The sequence below is a fragment of the Thalassophryne amazonica genome, chromosome 3, assembly GCF_902500255.1.
Source record: "Thalassophryne amazonica chromosome 3, fThaAma1.1, whole genome shotgun sequence".
Taxonomy (NCBI): domain Eukaryota; kingdom Metazoa; phylum Chordata; class Actinopteri; order Batrachoidiformes; family Batrachoididae; genus Thalassophryne; species Thalassophryne amazonica.
Genome location: NC_047105.1, coordinates 22,608,869 through 22,628,547, shown reverse-complemented (window position 1 = coordinate 22,628,547; position 19,679 = coordinate 22,608,869). Strand labels below are relative to the sequence as shown.

The 19,679-nt window shown below is 40.6% G+C and overlaps 1 protein-coding gene across 1 annotated transcript in view; it reads right to left on the bottom strand.

The window, feature by feature from the left end:
- Window positions 1-19,679, bottom strand: part of mmp24 (matrix metallopeptidase 24) — a 239,811-nt gene that overhangs the window by 69,829 nt on the left and 150,303 nt on the right. Inside the window, exons 6-7 of the mRNA XM_034165909.1 lie at window positions 9,680-9,841; window positions 2,270-2,487 (exon numbers count right to left, since the gene is read on the bottom strand). Coding sequence (XP_034021800.1) covers window positions 2,270-2,487; window positions 9,680-9,841 — 380 coding nt within the window. The remainder of the gene's footprint in view (window positions 1-2,269; window positions 2,488-9,679; window positions 9,842-19,679) is intronic.

Sequence of the window (19,679 nt, the reverse complement as noted above, 5' to 3'; positions counted from 1 at the left end):
TTTCAAATGGCAACTTTCTGGCTTTAAGAAACACTATAAGAAATCAAGAAAAAAAGATTGTGGCAGTCAGTAACGGTTACTTTTATAGACCAAGCAGAGGAAAAAAATATGGAATCACTCAATTCTGAGGAAAAAATTATGGAATCACCCTGTAAATTTTCATCCCCCAAATTAACACCTGCATCAAATCAGATCTGCTCATTGACATTGACCCTATGCCATGACATTGACCCTATGTGTCTTTTTGCAAGGAATGTTTTTGCAGTTTTTGCTCTATGGCAAGATGCATTATCATCTTGAAAAATGATTTCATCATCCCCAAACATCCTTTCAATTGTCCAAAATATCAACATAAACTTGTGCATTTATTGATGATGTAATGACAGCCATCTCCCCAGTGCCTTTACCTGACATGCAGCCCCATATCATCAATGACTGTGGAAATTTACATGTTCTCTTCAGGCAGTCATCTTTATAAATCTCATTGTAAAGGCACCAAACAAAAGTTCCAGCATCATCACCTTGCCCAATGCAGATTTGAGATTCATCACTGAATATGACTTTCATCCAGTCCACAATTGCTTTTCCTTAGCCCATTGTAACCTTGTTTTTTTCTGTTTAGGTGTTAATGATGCCTTTCATTTAGCTTTTCTGTATGTAAATCCCATTTCCTTTAGGCGGTTTCTTACAGTTCGGTCACAGACGTTGACTCCAGTTTCCTCCCATTCGTTCCTCATTTGTTTTGTTGTACATTTTTCAATTTTTGAGACATATTGCTTTAAGTTTTCTGTCTTGACGCTTTGATGTCTTCCTTGGTCTACCAGTATGTTTGCCTTTAACAACCTTCCCATGTTGTTTGTATTTGGTCCAGAGTTTAGACACAGCTGACTGTGAACAACCAACATCTTTTGCAACATTGCGTGATGATTTACTCTCTTTTAAGAGTTTGATAATCCTCTCCTTTGTTTCAATTGACATCTCTCGTGTTGGAGCCATGATTCATGTCAGTCCACTTGGTGCAACAGCTCTCCAAGCTGTGTTCACTCCTTTTTAGATGCAGACTAACGAGCAGATCTGATATGATGCAGGTGTTAGTTTTGGGGATGAAAATTTACAGGGTGATTCCATAATTTTTTCCTCAGAATTGAGTGATTCCATATTTTTTTCCTCTGCTTGGTCTAAAAAAGTAACCGTTACTGACTGCCACAATCTTTTTTTCTTGATTTCTTATAGTGTTTCTTAAAGCCAGAAAGTTGCCATTTGAAATGACTTTAGTTTTGTGTCATGCCTGTGATCTGCTTTTTTTCTACAAAATTAAACAACTGAATGAACATCCTCCGAGGCCGGTGATTCCATAATTTTTGCCAGGGGTTGTACCATGTTGCCCTTCACTGAGCCTTTCACCTGCATCAAAATCAGATAATTTGGACCCATGGAGTGAGCTTTTTCCAGCCCGCATCAACCTCTTCACATCATAGTGCCAATGAGCCCTAAAATAGAAGGAAATCTGTTGCAAAATTTTTTGAAAATCTGCCCCCAAAATGTGTTTTTATTCCATGTTAGGACCCAAACATTTTTGACAGGATGAGACAAAACACATTTGAGCAACATGATCTATTCTGTATACTAAAAAACACATTTTCTAGTTTCCTGGCTCCATCTTTTTGGTAGATTTACAAAAAAAAAAAAAAAAAAATCAAATACATTTTTTTTTTTGGGTGGGGGGACAGTTAGCCCTTTAAAAATCAGCAATTCACTGCTGTACAAAGTGGCACATTCAGACAGTGAGTGTAAAAATGCAAGCTTTTTGTCCAACAGATAATGTTCAGTGAAAAAAGGTAAAACCTTCGCCAACATTTAAATAATTGCAATTTGTTACTCCAAAATTTAACAGTTATTCTCAGTTTAATAAATCACGTTCTCAAACTGAGATCCAACACTCTTGAATAAAAAGATAAGTTTCACACTACTTGGTACTAATCTTGTTTGAACTGGGTGGGACAACCAGAACAGCAACGAGAAGGACAGCTAGGGTAAGCTAATACAAGCAAATACAATAAAATGTTGTATAAAGCAGTACCACCATTTATTAGTTATTCTCAGAATATATGTATAAACTCAAAGAGATATTAAAAAACAAATACCATTTGAGAAAAAAGTAAGATTAGGTGTAATTAATTACAATGTTTTTTTAAGCTTGTCTAACTCCGTTTTTCAGTTTTTGTTTTTTTTTAATAATTGTCTCAGAAGAATTTTAAAGTCTGCTCACCTTGAAGACAAACATCTCCCGCCTGAAGAAGGCCACAGTGTTAAAGCTGCCATCGCAGATGTTTGGTTTTCCGTTGCCAGGCAGAGCAGGCCGGTCGCCTGTTGGTGGGCGTGCTGGACGGGAATGACCATCGTGCTTCCTTTCGGAGGTGGAATGTGTCCGTCGAGAAGGCAGAGTAGGTAATGGCCTGGTGGGTTCCAGCATGGCTGTGGGGATACCTGGTAAGCAAAAACACCTTTTTTCTTATTTTGAAAAATACAGAGGTTTGATTTATGAGTCATACAGTCGTGTGGTGGCTGAAGACAAAATGTCCAAAACCTGACTCATCATACCGCTGACTGATTTCATTTTTTTTACTGGAAGATTAGATTTCTGAAAGAGTACGGTGAAACATAAATGATGTTTCATTGACTGGTGCAATGATTTCTGGAGGTGTATTCACATTAGTGTGGTTTTGTGCTGACTGCACTGCAGTGCTCGCTCAAATCAACACATCTGCTTTTTTTCTGTCACTCCCGTACAGACAGACAGCTTCATAACTGAATGCAACATCTCAGCATCTCATTTATGTCTGATCCATACTTTTCACCTGTCTTATAATTGTTATCTCTGATGCTCTTCTTGATTCTTTCTGCACACGACACTCCTGATATCCTTTTCCAAATGTTCCATCCATTATTGTGTCCAAATCCAATACTGATATTAATACTAATTCTGAACACCATAGTTTTGAACCATGGACTTCCTTGTTGTGAAGCAGGTGCAAAATGAAACAATAATGTGCGTAGGTAACAAACCTACCTTCACTATGCTTGCCAGTATGGTGGCATATTGGGAGTGCACCTACAGCAGTGTTCAGAATAATAGTAGTGCTATGTGACTAAAAAGAGTAATCCAAGTTTTGAGTATATTTCTTATTGTTACATGGGAAACAAGGTACCAGTAGATTCAGTAGATTCTCAGAAATCCAACAAGACCAAGCATTCATGATATGCATACTCTTAAGGCTATGAAATTGGGCTATTAGTAAAAAAAAAGTAGAAAAGGGGGTGTTCACAATAATAGTAGTGTGGCATTCAGTCAGTGAGTTCGTCAATTTTGTGGAACAAACAGGTGTGAATCAGGTGTCCCCTATTTAAGGATGAAGCCAGCACCTGTTGAACATGCTTTTCTCTTTGAAAGCCTGAGGAAAATGGGACGTTCAAGACGTTGTTCAGAAGAACAGCGTAGTATGATTAAAAAGTTGATTGGAGAGGGGAAAACTTATACGCAGGTGCAAAAAATTATAGGCTGTTCATCTACAATGATCTCCAATGCTTTAAAATGGACAAAAAAAAACCAGAGATGCGTGGAAGAAAACGGAAAACAACTATCAAAATGGATAGAAGAATAACCAGAATGGCAAAGGCTCACCCATTGATCAGCTCCAGGGTGATCAAAGACAGTCTGGAGTTACCTGTAAATGCTGTGACAGTTAGTAGATTCCTGTGTGAAGCTAATTTATTTGCAAGAATCCCACGCAAAGTCGCTCTGTTAAATAAAAGACGTGCAGAAGAGGTTACAATTTGCCAAAGAACACATCAACTGGCCTAAAGAGAAATGGAGGAATATTTTGTGGACTGATGAGAGTAAAATTGTTTTTTGGGTCCAAGGGCCGCAGACAGTTTGTGAGACCCCAAACTCTGAATTCAAGCATTATTAACAACCCAGTTAGCAACACAACATCAAAGTACTCATGATTGTAAGTCTCCCTGCTCACATGCGCTCATAACACTGTGTAACAAATTTTTATTTTTGTTTTGTTCCTGGGTACACAGTGTGTTTTCCTAACCTGTTATGCCTTAAATAAATAGAAAATAGCTGTTATTCCACAGAAACTTTACTTCTGTGATCAGGACAATGATATTTTGAAATTTGTCTGTTTTCAAGAATATTCTCGATTCGCCTTCACTACTACTGAGTAGTCTTCTAGAATATTCTTTAACTGCTTTTTAAACTGTTGAAAAATTTGAACAAAGGGCAACGAAAACCTCAATTCGTCTGTGTCTCGTTTTGCTGTCGTTCTCGACGTTTTTTAATCGTTTGTGTAGTTTTTGTAACGTTATTGTTTAATTTGACTTCGTTGGAGCAGCTGAATGTTTTCATACAGCGCAGAAGCTGGTTTCTGAGCGCTGAGGCTGCTGCTGCTTCATGTACTGTTGGAAATTACAGGACAAACTCAGCCTGCTTGGTTGGATTTTTTATCTTTGTGTGTGTGTGGGGGGGGGGGGGGTAGCTTCAATGGGCTCAGGCACCTTACATAGGCCAGAATTAATCTTTTGTGTGGATAGAATTAATTATTTTGCCACAAGCAACTGTTGAATTTGAAACAACAAAAAAATTGTGTAATTTCCGACGGCATCAGCGGCAGCAGGAGCTGCTGTGTGCGCTTATTATTTTGTATTAAATATAACAATATGAGTCTAGGAATAACAGTCCAGTCCTTCTGTACATGTGGTAACAGGTAGATGAATCAAAATGATTATATAAAGAGCTGTTCTGGAAGGAAGAATCCACGTTGTCGATCAGTGATCAGCTGGTGGAAATAACTGCACATGTGAGTCAATGTGCGCGTTCACACACACTGATTAATTTACTGCTCTGATATATTCAATCATCTTTACACTTATATTTATATTTATTCTCCCTTTTGACAGTTTTCTGTTATAAATCAATATATATGGCTTAGAACATAATACAGTGATACAGCAGTGACCACATCACACTTTTTTTTTAATTGGAGGAAGACGGAGCGCAGCGTGTCGACAGACAGTGTGGCTTCTGATGATGATGGAGATGATCCCTCTTTTTTTCTGGACGAGGAACTAGAGCAGGTGGTCCACCGATGTGCGCACAGATCTCCACAGATTCTCTTTGTAGTTTCTCCAGGACTCAGGTGCTATGAGCTCCGTCCCAGCGCCGAGTCCTGGAATGCAGAGATGCAGACACACACTGCTCCAGCTGTGGCTCCAGGTGCGTTTTGTTAAAGCGTCGAGATTGTGAGCTCCGGTTTTGTTAAGTTCCTCTTTCATCCCTTCTGCGCTCTTGCTTCGCAGACTGTTCAGTGATAAAAGCTCTTTTGTCCACCTTTTCCCAATGAATTGTGACGTTTTTTACTTTTTCCCTTCGTTCAGGAATCGTCGTGTGCCGTGTGACTGGGCCATAAGAGCAAAACAGAAACATCCCAGACAGAGACAGACGGAGCAAAACAAATGCAGTTCTGTCCGATAACGAAGCTTCAGAGCTTTTTTTTGTTAAAGCGGTAGCGCGGATTTACAGAGGAAATTCAGGTTCAGGTGCAGATTTGGGTGACTTTATTTGTACCCGTAGGTAGATTTGACTTGCAGCAAACAGAAAAGGGTGTCCATGTTAGTCAGGCACAATAATAACAACAACGAAAACACTGAAAACACTAATGAAGAACATATGCAAATGAAAGACGTGCGGAGGATTTCGCGCGTCGGCACGGAGCCACTCATTACGCGCAACAAAAAAAACACCTCCGTGTTGGAAACCATTCAGAAGATTCAGACAGCTTTCGATGGCTTTTCAGTCGAGTGAGTATCCGAGAAATTGTGTAACAGCTGGACATACCACAACATGTCCTGTGAGACTTCCAACACGGAGGTGTTTTTTTTGTTGCGCGCAATGAGCGGCTCCGTGCCGACGTGGAAAATCCTCCGCACATCTTTCATTACAAAATCTCCTGTAACAGTGGAATGTGCCGCAAATGTGCTATGTCCAGCTCTCTTGCCATTTCTGTGGTAGTCACATGATGTCCCGGATCAACACAGCGTTCAGTTTAGAAATGATCTGGTCGTTCCAGCCTGTCGATGGCCGCTCGGTGCGCCGCGCACCCTCCGCCGCTGTGGGCCGTCTTTAAAAAGGGTTTAACACTCCTTAATCCATGTGACGCCGACAGAATCTTCATCGAAATCCATCTGAATCTTTCGAATGGTTTCCAACTGGCTGTCTCTAACAGTTTCTGAAAAAATTTTCATGGAGCAAAGCGGCAGTCTCTCAGCCATTTCACTGACAATAAAAATCCGACGAGGGGGGTGGACCAGTGCTCACTCAAAGCCTGCCCACAGGCGAATGACGCAACCGACAGGCATGAAAAAACTCACACATGCGCACGAAGGTTCAGGCTTGGCTGATGCAATCACACGTGATTCAAATCCATATAGTTTTTGAAAAAAATAAAAAGGTCCGTTACTTTTTGGACAGACCACGTACTATCAGTTATCAAGTTGTTCACCAATGAATATGGCTTTATACACCCTTCAGAAATGGTTTTCTGAAGGGTGTATAAAGCCATATTCATTGGTAAAACAACTTGATAACGATTTTATCATATACCTATAAATGATAAGTGCACGCAGAACACAATGCGTGTGCTCTCCCTTCGCTCAATGCCTCCGGGGGCACAGATGTGGGACCCGCAATGAATCCAAGTCATGGCCATGGAGCTCTGCGGCTGCGGTTACTGAGACCATGCAGCAGGCGCTGTGCATCAAAACAGCGAGCATAGTCTCTGGACCTGGTGCTGGAGTTGGATGCAGCTAAGTACAGCAGACAGGGGGGCGGTGTGAGTGGCCCACTGCGGCGCTTACCGAGCCTGCAGACTCAGTAAGCACATTGGAGGCAGTGAGAGCAATCGCGGTGATGCTGACCGGTGCCGCGACCAGCCCGCCTGATAAGGACGCAGAACACAATGCACAAAATCTGCAAAACTGCGAGGCCACGAAAGGGAGTTATGTTCTAAAAATAACCCGTGATAGGCGAAATCCGTGAAGTAGTCAGCATTTTTTTTACAATTATTATAGATGTTTTATTTTAAGGCTGTAAAACCCCTCATTACACACTTTTCTCAAACAGGCATTACCATTTTCTCACTTTTCTCTCCTGTATAAACACTCAAAGTTCAAACTTTAGTAGAAAAAAAATAGAATGTTTTCCTATAAATAATTATGATGGCTTTTAGAACTAACAAATTTAATTTTAACGATCAACCTACGAGGTTGGACACGTAAGAAATTATTAATAGTGACTCACCAGTATTTCACAGTTCCTCTGACCGCGCCTCTTCGTCGTGGCGCCGCTCCGCTGTCCGGATTGGCTGATTACTCGGGTGGTATGAAAAATATTACCCATCCGCGAAAAGGGTGTATTGCTATTTATTCTTTAGTGTTTTATCCAATCATATTGGCGTATCATTTATAGGTATATGATAATCTGCCATACCATCAGTGATTACTACCTGTGGCGTTATTACAATGATACTGTGACCATATACACTACTTAGAAACTATCTCATTGTTATTGTTGCATGCAACATGTAATAAAAACTCATTTTGCTTTCTTTTTTGCATGAACCGGAATAATTCAAATCAAATTGTTCCTATATTTTCAGTTTCCACTTTCCACTTGCATAGCTGTCAGTCACAGTTTGAAATCAAACCCTTCACTGAGGAAAGACGGAGACATGAGCAAAAAGGCTATGAACTCTGAGAGGATAATAAAGTAGACTTTGTTATCCACACTGGAAAAATACTTTACAGCGCACTGGTCTGACCTATATATTTCCCTTCAGCATTGACTGAAAATGTCACCCGTGTTTATGACCTTTAACGATAAAGTTGTTTTTTGTTCCAGAGGTGCAGATAATCTTCCTCCATCAAACGTTGGGAACGACAGACTCGGGTAATAAATAATAAAAGAATTCAATGAATAACATTTACCATATTGGCTGTCTGGCTTTTTGTGAGGAGCATCTAAAGAAATATAAATGTTTATACGTGCTGTGGAAACAGATTTTTTTCCATTATGCTCCTGTGTATTTTGTTTTTTCTGCTCCTGTGTGCCTTTGTATAGCAAATGGTTTTTTCACTACCATACAACAAAGGCTGCCACAATTATTTTAAGGCAGAAAGACAACGTGTCAGGACATGTGTCTGCTGCTGACAGCCCACTGATTTTCTTTGTTCACTGAAAAGAAAAAACACAGCTTTAACGCGATGGATCGTCCCTGAAATGAAAAAAGTGTCCTCAGTTGGAACACAAACAAAATAATAACAGGCTGTCACATATAGTTTTCATTTTCACTTTCCACAGGGATATATATATATATATAAAATCATTCTTCTTATTCTGCATCACAGGTATAATATTTATATGTGGGGAGTTGTGGATTTAACTTTTTTAAAGTTCTGGTTTTGTGAAACGTCAAACTTTGTGGGGAACTCAAATTTCACAGCAGATGACTTTCAGTTAAATCAGAAATTGTAGAACGTGACATCAGATTTATTGTTTTGCACCAACCTGAACATTATGGGCCCTATCTTGATTATCTACGGTGCATCCGGAAAATATTCACAGCGCTTCACTTTTACCACATTTTGTTATGTTACAGACTACTTTTTTTGTTTTGTTTTTTGAGGATGCACAAGCAAATTTTGTTGTGGTGGTTTAGTGTGCAATGACAATAAAGCAATAAAGGTGATTCTGATTCTGTGATTCTGATGAAAATGGAAGAAATTCATTTTTTCACTCAAAATTCTACTCACAACACATCATAATAAACACCATAAAAAGTTTTTCAAATTTTTGTAAATTCATTTAAAAAAACAAAAGAAAAATCACAGGGGTGGTGGCCACATGATTAGTGCACTTGGCTTCAGCTTGGAAGGCTCCTGGTTCAAACCCCACAGCTGCCACATTTCTCCATGTAATGTGGAGTTGCATCAGAAAGGGCCTCTGGTGTAAAACCTGTGCCAATTCAACATGCAGATCCACCTTGGATTTGCTGTGGCGACCTCGAGTGCAAAACAAGGGAGCAGCCGAACTTAAAAAAAAAAGAAATCACAGACTTGGGAGAGCATTGCCCAACAAATCAATGCATTGTTCCCTCTCCTTGTGCGCATAAATGACAAGTGTGTGAAGTGCCCGTATATGTTGCAATCCAAAGCGAGAGCAGAGACTGGATACCTATTTGGAGTGTTTATGATCAGGCAAATAATGTGGTATAATTTTCAATATGATTGGAGCATTTGAAAATTTTGATCCCTGTGCACCAGGGCCATAGCTACACCCCCTGGGATGGCCATCATATATTTTTGTGTAGATCATGTACACCAAGGCTGGATTGCAAGTGTCATTTGGACACCTTAAGCGGTACTCGCTCAGTACCTGCTGCAGGTACCAGTCCATGGTACCTGCTCGGCTCATGGACTGTGTGCATGCATACACCAATGTCCGATTGTGAATATAAGGAAACCTTTGTCCGTGCTTTAAAAAATGACAGAAACAAGCAATGAATCTTTTCTGCAGATGTCAGACAAATGTTTGTTTGATAAATAAACAGACTCATACCGTAGATTTTTTGGATGCCCTGCAGGTCGTCCAGAGGCAGTTTGAAGTTGTGCGTGTCCATGTACTGGTAGAAAGGCGCCATAATGGCGCTGGGATCGTTGGAGTGCTCCAAACCCAATGCGTGTCCTAGCTCATGGACCGCCACTAAGAACAAATCGTTACCTGTGGAGACGGAGGAAAGAAAGGATAGAATACACCGGAGAACAGTACAGAAAGAAAGAGTGGAAACAAGAGCAAAGGAACAGGAAAAGGTTAAAGAAAAACAAGAGCAAGAGAGGGGCGTGATGAAGGGAAGGGAAAGAAACAAAGAATTTAAATAAAAAGGGATGTGGAGAACAATTTAGAAAAAAGATTTGAAAGTGTGAAGATCAATCAATCAATCAATCAATTTCTTTATATAGCGCCAAATCACAACAAACAGTTGCCCCAAGGCGCTTTATATTGTAAGGCAAGGCCATACAATAATTATGTAAAACCCCAACGGTCAAAACGACCCCCTGTGAGCAAGCACTTGGCTACAGTGGGAAGGAAAAACTCCCTTTTAACAGGAAGAAACCTCCAGCAGAACCAGGCTCAGGGAGGGGCAGTCTTCTGCTGGGACTGGTTGGGGCTGAGTGAGAGAACCAGGAAAAAGACATGCTGTGGAGGGGAGCAGAGATCAATCACTAATGATTAAATGCAGAGTGGTGCATACAGAGCAAAAAGAGAAAGAAACAGTGCATCATGGGAACCCCCCAGCAGTCTACGTCTATAGCAGCATAACTAAGGGATGGTTCAGGGTCACCTGATCCAGCCCTAACTATAAGCTTTAGCAAAAAGGAAAGTTTTAAGCCTAATCTTAAAAGTAGAGAGGGTGTCTGTCTCCCTGATCCGAATTGGGAGCTGGTTCCACAGGAGAGGAGCCTGAAAGCTGAAGGCTCTGCCTCCCATTCTACTCTTACAAACCCTAGGAACTACAAGTAAGCCTGCAGTCTGAGAGCGAAGCGCTCTATTGGGGTGATATGGTACTACGAGGTCCCTAAGATAAGATGGAACCTGATTATTCAAAACCTTATAAGTAAGAAGAAGAATTTTAAATTCTATTCTAGAATTAACAGGAAGCCAATGAAGAGAGGCCAATATGGGTGAGATATGCTCTCTCCTTCTAGTCCCCGTCAGTACTCTAGCTGCAGCATTTTGAATTAACTGAAGGCTTTTTAGGGAACTTTTAGGACAACCTGATAATAATTAATTACAATAGTCCAGCCTACAGGAAATAAATGCATGAATTAGTTTTTCAGCATCACTCTGAGACAAGACCTTTCTGATTTTAGAGATATTGCGTAAATGCAAAAAAGCAGTCCTACATATTTGTTTAATATGCGCTTTGAATGACATATCCTGATCAAAAATGACTCCAAGATTTCTCACAGTATTACTAGAGGTCAGGGTAATGCCATCCAGAGTAAGGATCTGGTTAGACACCATGTTTCTAAGATTTGTGGGGCCAAGTACAATAACTTCAGTTTTATCTGAGTTTAAAAGCAGGAAATTAGAGGTCATCCATGTCTTTATGTCTGTAAGACAATCCTGCAGTTTAGCTAATTGGTGTGTGTCCTCTGGCTTCATGGATAGATAAAGCTGGGTATCATCTGCGTAACAATGAAAATTTAAGCAATACCGTCTAATAATACTGCCTAAGGGAAGCATGTATAAAGTGAATAAAATTGGTCCTAGCACAGAACCTTGTGGAACTCCATAATTAACTTTAGTCTGTGAAGAAGATTCCCCATTTACATGAACAAATTGTAATCTATTAGACAAATATGATTCAAACCACCGCAGCGCAGTGCCTTTAATACCTATGGCATGCTCTAATCTCTGTAATAAAATTTTATGGTCAACAGTATCAAAAGCAGCACTGAGGTCTAACAGAACAAGCACAGAGATGAGTCCACTGTCCGAGGCCATAAGAAGATCATTTGTAACCTTCACTAATGCTGTTTCTGTACTATGATGAATTCTAAAACCTGACTGAAACTCTTCAAATAGACCATTCCTCTGCAGATGATCAGTTAGCTGTTTTACAACTACCCTTTCAAGAATTTTTGAGAGAAAAGGAAGGTTGGAGATTGGCCTATAATTAGCTAAGATAGCTGGGTCAAGTGATGGCTTTTTAAGTAATGGTTTAATTACTGCCACCTTAAAAGCCTGTGGTACATAGCCAACTAACAAAGATAGATTGATCATATTTAAGATCGAAGCATTAAATAATGGTAGGGCTTCCTTGAGCAGCCTGGTAGGAATGGGGTCTAATAGACATGTTAATGGTTTGGATGAAGTAACTAATGAAAATAACTCAGACAGAACAATCGGAGAGAAAGAGTCTAACCAAATACCGGCATCACTGAAAGCAGCCAAAGATAACGATACGTCTTTGGGATGGTTATGAGTAATTTTTTTTTCTAATAGTTAAAATTTTGTTAGCAAAGAAAGTCATGAAGTCATTACTAGTTAAAGTTAATGGAATACTCAGCTCAATAGAGCTCTGACTCTTTGTCAGCCTGGCTACAGTGCTGAAAAGAAACCTGGGGTTGTTCTTATTTTCTTCAATTAGTGATGAGTAGAAAGATGTCCTAGCTTTACGGAGGGCTTTTTATAGAGCAACAGACTCTTTTCCAGGCTAAGTGAAGATCTTCTAAATTAGTGAGACGCCATTTCCTCTCCAACTTACGGGTTATCTGCTTTAAGCTACGAGTTTGTGAGTTATACCACGGAGTCAGACACTTCTGATTTAAAGCTCTCTTTTTCAGAGGAGCTACAGCATCCAAAGTTGTCTTCAATGAGGATGTAAAACTATTGACGAGATACTCTATCTCCCTTACAGAGTTTAGGTAGCTACTCTGCACTGTGTTGGTATATGGCATTAGAGAACATAAAGAAGGAATCATATCCTTAAACCTAGTTACAGCACTTTCTGAAAGACTTCTAGTGTAATGAAACTTATTCCCCACTGCTGGGTAGTCCATCAGAGTAAATGTAAATGTTATTAAGAAATGATCAGACAGAAGGGAGTTTTCAGGGAATACTGTTAAGTCTTCTATTTCCATACCATAAGTCAGAACAAGATCTAAGATATGATTAAAGTGGTGGGTGGACTCATTTACTTTTTGAGCAAAGCCAATAGAGTCTAATAATAGATTAAATGCAGTGTTGAGGCTGTCATTCTCAGCATCTGTGTGGATGTTAAAATCGCCCACTATAATTATCTTATCTGAGCTAAGCACTAAGTCAGACAAAAGGTCTGAAAATTCACAGAGAAACTCACAGTAACGACCAGGTGGACGATAGATAATAACAAATAAAACTGGTTTTTGGGACTTCCAATTTGGATGGACAAGACTAAGAGACAAGCTTTCAAATGAATTAAAGCATTGTCTGGGTTTTTGATTAATTAATAAGCTGGAATGGAAGATTGCTGCTAATCCTCCACCCCGGCCCGTGCTACGAGCATTCTGACAGTTAGTGTGACTCGGGGGTGTTGACTCATTTAAACTAACATATTCATCCTGCTGTAACCAGGTTTCTGTAAGGCAGAATAAATCAATATGTTGATCAATTATTATATCATTTACCAACAGGGACTTAGAAGAGAGAGACCTAATGTTTAATAGACCACATTTAACTGTTTTAGTCTGTGGTGCAGTTGAAGGTGCTATATTATTTTTTCTTTTTGAATTTTTATGCTTAAATAGATTTTTGCTGGTTATTGGTAGTCTGGGAGCAGGCACCGTCTCTACAGGGATGGGGTAATGAGGGGATGGCAGGGGGAGAGAAGCTGCAGAGAGGTGTGTAAGACTACAACTCTGCTTCCTGGTCCCAACCCTGGATAGTCACGGTTTGGAGGATTTAAGAAAATTGGCCAGATTTCTAGAAATGAGAGCTGCTCCATCCAAAGTGGGATGGATGCCGTCTCTCCTAACAAGACCAGGTTTTCCCCAGAAGCTTTGCCAATTATCTATGAAGCCCACCTCATTTTTTGGACACCACTCAGACAGCCAGCAATTCAAGGAGAACATGCGGCTAAACATGTCACTCCCGGTCCGATTGGGAAGGGGCCCAGAGAAAACTACAGAGTCCGACATTGTTTTTGCAAAGTTACACACCGATTTAATGTTAATTTTAGTGACCTCTGATTGGCGTAACCGGGTGTCATTACTGCCGACGTGAATTACAATCTTACCAAATTTACGCTTAGCCTTAGCCAGCAGTTTCAAATTTCCTTCAATGTCGCCTGCTCTGGCCCCCGGAAGACAATTGACTATGGTTGCTGGTGTCGCTAACTTCACATTTCTCAAAACAGAGTCGCCAATAACCAGAGTTTGATCCTCGGCGGGTGTGTCGTCAAGTGGGGAAAAACGGTTAGAGATGTGAACGGGTTGGCGGTGTACACGGGGCTTCTGTTTAGGACTACGCTTCCTCCTCACAGTCACCCAGTCGGCCTGCTTTCCCGGCTGCTCGGGATCTGCCAGGGGGAAACTAACGGCGGCTAAGCTACCTTGGTCCGCACCGACTACAGGGGCCTGGCTAGCTGTAGAATTTTCCATGGTGCGGAGCCGAGTCTCCAATTCGCCCAGCCTGGCCTCCAAAGCTACGAATAAGCTACACTTATTACAAGTACCGTTACTGCTAAAGGAGGCCGAGGAATAACTAAACATTTCACACCCAGAGCAGAAAAGTGCGGGAGAGCCAGGAGAAGCCGCCATGCTAAATCGGCTAAGAGCTAGTAGCTACGCTAAGCTAGCGGATTCCTAAAAACACGCAAAGTGAATAATGTGTAAATAATTTAGAGGTGATTCAGCAGAAGGAGTGCTTTAGATAAGGCACGTAAAGATTACACTGGGAAACAAATCGTAATCTAGATAACTAGATCAATCTAACTGCGCAGATTAAACAGCTAACAGATACAGAAAAACACCGCTGTGCTCCGGAACAGGAAGTGATACAATACCGCAGTGAGAGCCAACCACCAGTAGAGGCAAGCAAGAGGATGTATCAGAAAAGATAAATTAAAGGGATGCAAAGCAAGTAAAAGAAGAGGTAGAAGACAAAGGAAGGTCAGAAGGATAAAGAGAATAAATGAAGACAAGTGAGATGAAAAAGAAACCAAACAGAAACACGTCAGTGGAGCCTCGATAAAAACGGGAACACCATTACATTCAGGTGAATAGCCATTAAAAGACCATAAAGATGATTTCATAACACAGCTGGTGCAATAAAACAGACAAAAAGAAACAAATCTGCCTCTAACTTGAAAGAGAAAAAACCCTCCCCACTGAAAATTCAACAATCAATCAATCAATTTTATTTATATAGCACCAAATCACAACAAACAGTTGCCCCAAGGTGCTTTATATTGTAAGGCAAGGCCATACAATAATTACGTAAAAACCCCAACGGTCAAAATGACCCCCTGTGAGCAAGCACTTGGCGACAGTGGGAAGGAAAAACTCCCTTTTAACAGGAAGAAACCTCCAGCAGAACCAGGCCCAGGGAGGGGCAGTCTTCTGCTGGGACTGGTTGGGGCTGAGGGAGAGAACCAGGAAAAAGACATGCTGTGGAGGGGAGCAGAGATCAATCACTAATGATTAAATGCAGAGTGGTGCATACAGAGCAAAAAGAGAAAGAAACACTCAGTGCATTATGGGAACCCCCCAGGAGTCTAGGTCTATAGCAGCATAACTAAGGGATGGTTCAGGGTCACCTGATCCAGTCCTAACTATAAGCTTTAGCAAAAAGGAAAGTTTTAAGCCTAATCTTAAAAGTAGAGAGGGTGTCTGTCTCCCTGATCCGAATTGGGAGCTGGCTCCACAGGAGAGGAGCCTGAAAGCTGAAGGCTCTGCCTCCCATTCTACTCTTGCAAACCCTAGGAACTACAAGTAAGCCTGCAGTCTGAGAGTGAAGCGCTCTATTGGGGTGATATGGTACTATGAGGTCCCTAAGATAAGATGGGACCTGATTATTCAAAACCTTATAAGTAAGAAGAAGAATTTTAAATTCTATTCTAGAATTAACAGGAAGCCAATGAAGAGAGGCCAATATGGGTGAGATATGCTCTGTCCTTCTAGTCCCCGTTAGTACTCTAGCTGCAGCATTTTGAATTAACTGAAGGCTTTTCAGGGAACTTTTAGGACAACCTGATAATAATGAATTACAATAGTCCAGCCTAGAGGAAATAAATGCATGAATTAGTTTTTCAGCATCACTCTGAGACAAGACCTTTCTAATTTCAGAGATATTGCGTAAATGCAAAAAAGCAGTCCTACACATTTGTTTAATATGCGCTTTGAATGACATATCCTGATCAAAAATGAATCCAAGATTTCTCACAGTATTACTAGAGGTCAGGGTAATGCCATCCAGAGTAAGGATCTGGTTAGACACCATGTTTCTAAGATTTGTGGGGCCAAGTACAATAACTTCAGTTTTATCTGAGTTTAAAAGCAGGAAATTAGAGGTCATCCATGTCTTTATGTCTGTAAGACAATCCTGCAGTTTAGCTAATTGGTGTGTGTCCTCTGGCTTCATGGATAGATACAGCTGGGTATCATCTGCGTAACAATGAAAATTTAAGCAATGCTGTCTAATAATACTGCCTAAGGGAAGCATGTATAAAGTGAATAAAATTTGTCCTAGCACAGAACCTTGTGGAACTCCATAATTAACTTTAGTCTGTGAAGAAGATTTCCCATTTACATGAACAAATTGTAATGTATTAGATAAATATGATTCAAACCACCGCAGCGCAGTGCCTTTAATACCTATGGCATGCTCTAATCTCTGTAATAAAATTTTATGGTCAACAGTATCAAAAGCAGCACTGAGGTCTAACAGAACAAGCACAGAGATGAGTCCACTGTCTGAGGTCATAAGAAGATCATTTGTAACCTTCACTAATGCTGTTTCTGTACTATGATGAATTCTAAAACCTGACTGAAACTCTTCAAATAGACCATTACTCTGCAGATGATCAGTTAGCTGTTTTACAACTACCCTTTCAAGAATTTTTGAGAGAAAAGGAAGGTTGGAGATTGGCCTATAATTAGCTAAGATAGCTCGGTCAAGTGTTGGCTTTTTAAGTAATGGTTTAATTACTGCCACCTTAAAAGCCTGTGGTACATAGCCAACTAATAAAGATAGATTGATCATATTTAAGATCGAAGCATTAAATAATGGTAGGGCTTCCTTGAGCAGCCTGGTAGGAATGGGGTCTAATAGACATGTTGATGGTTTGGATGAAGTAACTAATGAAAATAACTCAGACAGAACAATCTGAGAGAAAGAGTCTAACCAAATACCGGCATCACTGAAAGCAGCCAAAGATAACGATACGTCTTTGGGATGGTTATGAGTAATTTTTTCTCTAATAGTTAAAATTTTATTAGCAAAGAAAGTCATGAAGTCAATTTGGATGGACAAGACTAAGAGTCAAGCTTTCAAATGAATTAAAGCTCTGTCTGGGTTTTTGATTAATTAATAAGCTGGAATGGAAGATTGCTGCTAATCCTCCGCCTCGGCCCGTGCTACGAGCATTCTGGCAGTTAGTGTGACTCGGGGGTGTTGACTCATTTAAACTAACATATTCATCCTGCTGTAACCAGGTTTCTGTAAGGCAGAATAAATCAATATGTTGATCAGTTATTATATCATTTACTAACAGGGACTTAGAAGAGAGAGACCTAATGTTTAATAGACCACATTTAACTGTTTTAGTCTGTGGTGCAGTTGAAGGTGCTATATTATTTTTTTCTTTTTGAATTTTTATGCTTAAATAGATTATTATGGTTATTGGTGGTCTGGGAGCAGGCACCGTCTCTACGGGGATGGGGTAATGAGGGGATGGCAGGGGAGAGAAGCTGCAGAGAGGTGTGTAAGACTACAACTCTGCTTCCTGGTCCCAACCCTGGATAGTCACGGTTTGGAGGATTTAAGAAAATTGGCCAGATTTCTAGAAATGAGAGCTGCTCCATCCAAAGTGGGATGGATGCTGTCTCTCCTAACAAGACCAGGTTTTCCCCAGAAACTTTGCCAAGACAAGACCAAAGACGCTGCATAATGAAGCTAACGGCGGTCTGTGATTTTTCTTTTTCTGTTTTATTTTTTTCCTTTCGATGGTGCGTGATGGTGTTGACTCATTAGCAGTGTGCAGATTTTATATCAACAGATGAATATGGTGCACTCGCACTGACGATTAGCTCAGTGTTTGTCGACAGAGAGTGAAGCATTGATTAAGTCAGTCAGGCAACACTGATGTGTATTTTTTTTCAACATACTTAAAATCTTTGACGTTCATGCTAAAATACTGGCAAGATTTGAGCTCAGCTACCGCTACATCACCCCTGCTAGTACGCTGTCACTGCTTCGTTCCTCTCCGCTGGCCTCCACTGACCAATGTCAAAGGCTTGACTGGAAGCACCACCTCCTCTGGATTGCTTGGGAATGAAGAAATATGTTGAAATATGAAGAAATGTGAAGGAATATGTAGAACTTGTCTCGACGATGCACCAGTAACAAGTGACACAATTGCAGAGTTACGTCGAGTTTATACAGGCCATATCACCTGATGTCACAAAACATTACTGCGCTGTTCAGTGTGCTTCCAATGCACCCGCCGTCCGATGGCAAAACCTGCACTATGTCCCACAGTAAGTCAGAGGACATCGCTCTCCACTGAGCTATGTCAACCTGAGTTAAAGACAAGGAATTTGGAGCCCTGTGGAATGAGCCTTCTCCTACTTGCCAGACTGCATTGGGTTCTTCCCTGCTCTCTAGCATTCATGTTCATTTTTAGACTCCATGTTCCTGACTTTTGCTATTGTTTTTGGATTTTTGTTTTTCCTCTAGTTACAGTGTTTTCGATCCCATGTTATCTTGCTGCTATTCCAGATTCCAGTCTTTTGCCAGCCGTTTGGACTCTGTGTTAGGAGAATTCCTGTTTTTTTTTTTTACTAATTTTGTGTTTTGGACAATTCTACTGCTTGATCCCCTGAAAGACTGCTGCTATTGATGAACTCTTGCTTTTGAACTCAGCCTCACTTTGGATTAATCCCCCCTAGTGAAACTGAGGCTAATTTGGTCTGAGTTTTGTGTACTGGAACCAAGCCAGTGTAATCAAACATTCCTGCCTGCCGTTTTACTGCTGTCACAGAGCAACTAATTTTGTTAAAACCATCCTACGCATTGGGGTCCTTCACTAGATCATTGCAATAATTAATGAATTTATTTTGGTGAGTTGACCACAACTCAACTTTCATGGCATAAATGTCAACTTCACATCATGCAATCCCTCAGTATACACTGCTGTGGGAATGTGCCCTGTTTTGGAGCTAGCCTCAAGTGGCCAGTCAAGGAACTGCAACTTTTTGTTTTTCCGGGAGGGCTTCATGTCAGACCATTGAAGGTTACCGCTTGGTTAAAACATGTGAATATATGGTTTTCTTGAAGCAAAAGGAAGCAAAGGTGGGGTGTACTCATAATGTCGGAAAACCACAGAGGTTTTAACAAAATTCTTAAAGCTTTTTCAATTTTAAAATGCCCAGTAGAAGCTTAAAAATAGAAAAGTTGCAGAATGGAATGTCTGGTATTCCTGTGGGGTTTGTTTAAAATGAGGCTTTCTGTCATAATCCTCAGAGTTTTGCTCCTGTGCGGCTGTCAGAGGCTTAATGGCGTCTTAAAAGTTTGAATATAAAGCTTAAATTAATATACGAGATCTTTTAGAAAACTATCCTACCTTTTTATTTTTTAAAAAAACTATATGGATTTGAATGACGTGCGATTACACCAATCATGCTTGAACCCTCGTGCGCATGCGTGAGTTTTTTCATGTGTGTCGGTGACGTCATTTCCCTGTGGGCAGGCCTTGAGTGAGATGTGGTCCCGCCCTCTCGGCTGAATTCCTTTGTTTCACACGCTGCTCGAGACGGCGCGCGTTGCTTTATCCAAATTTTTTCTGGACCTGTGA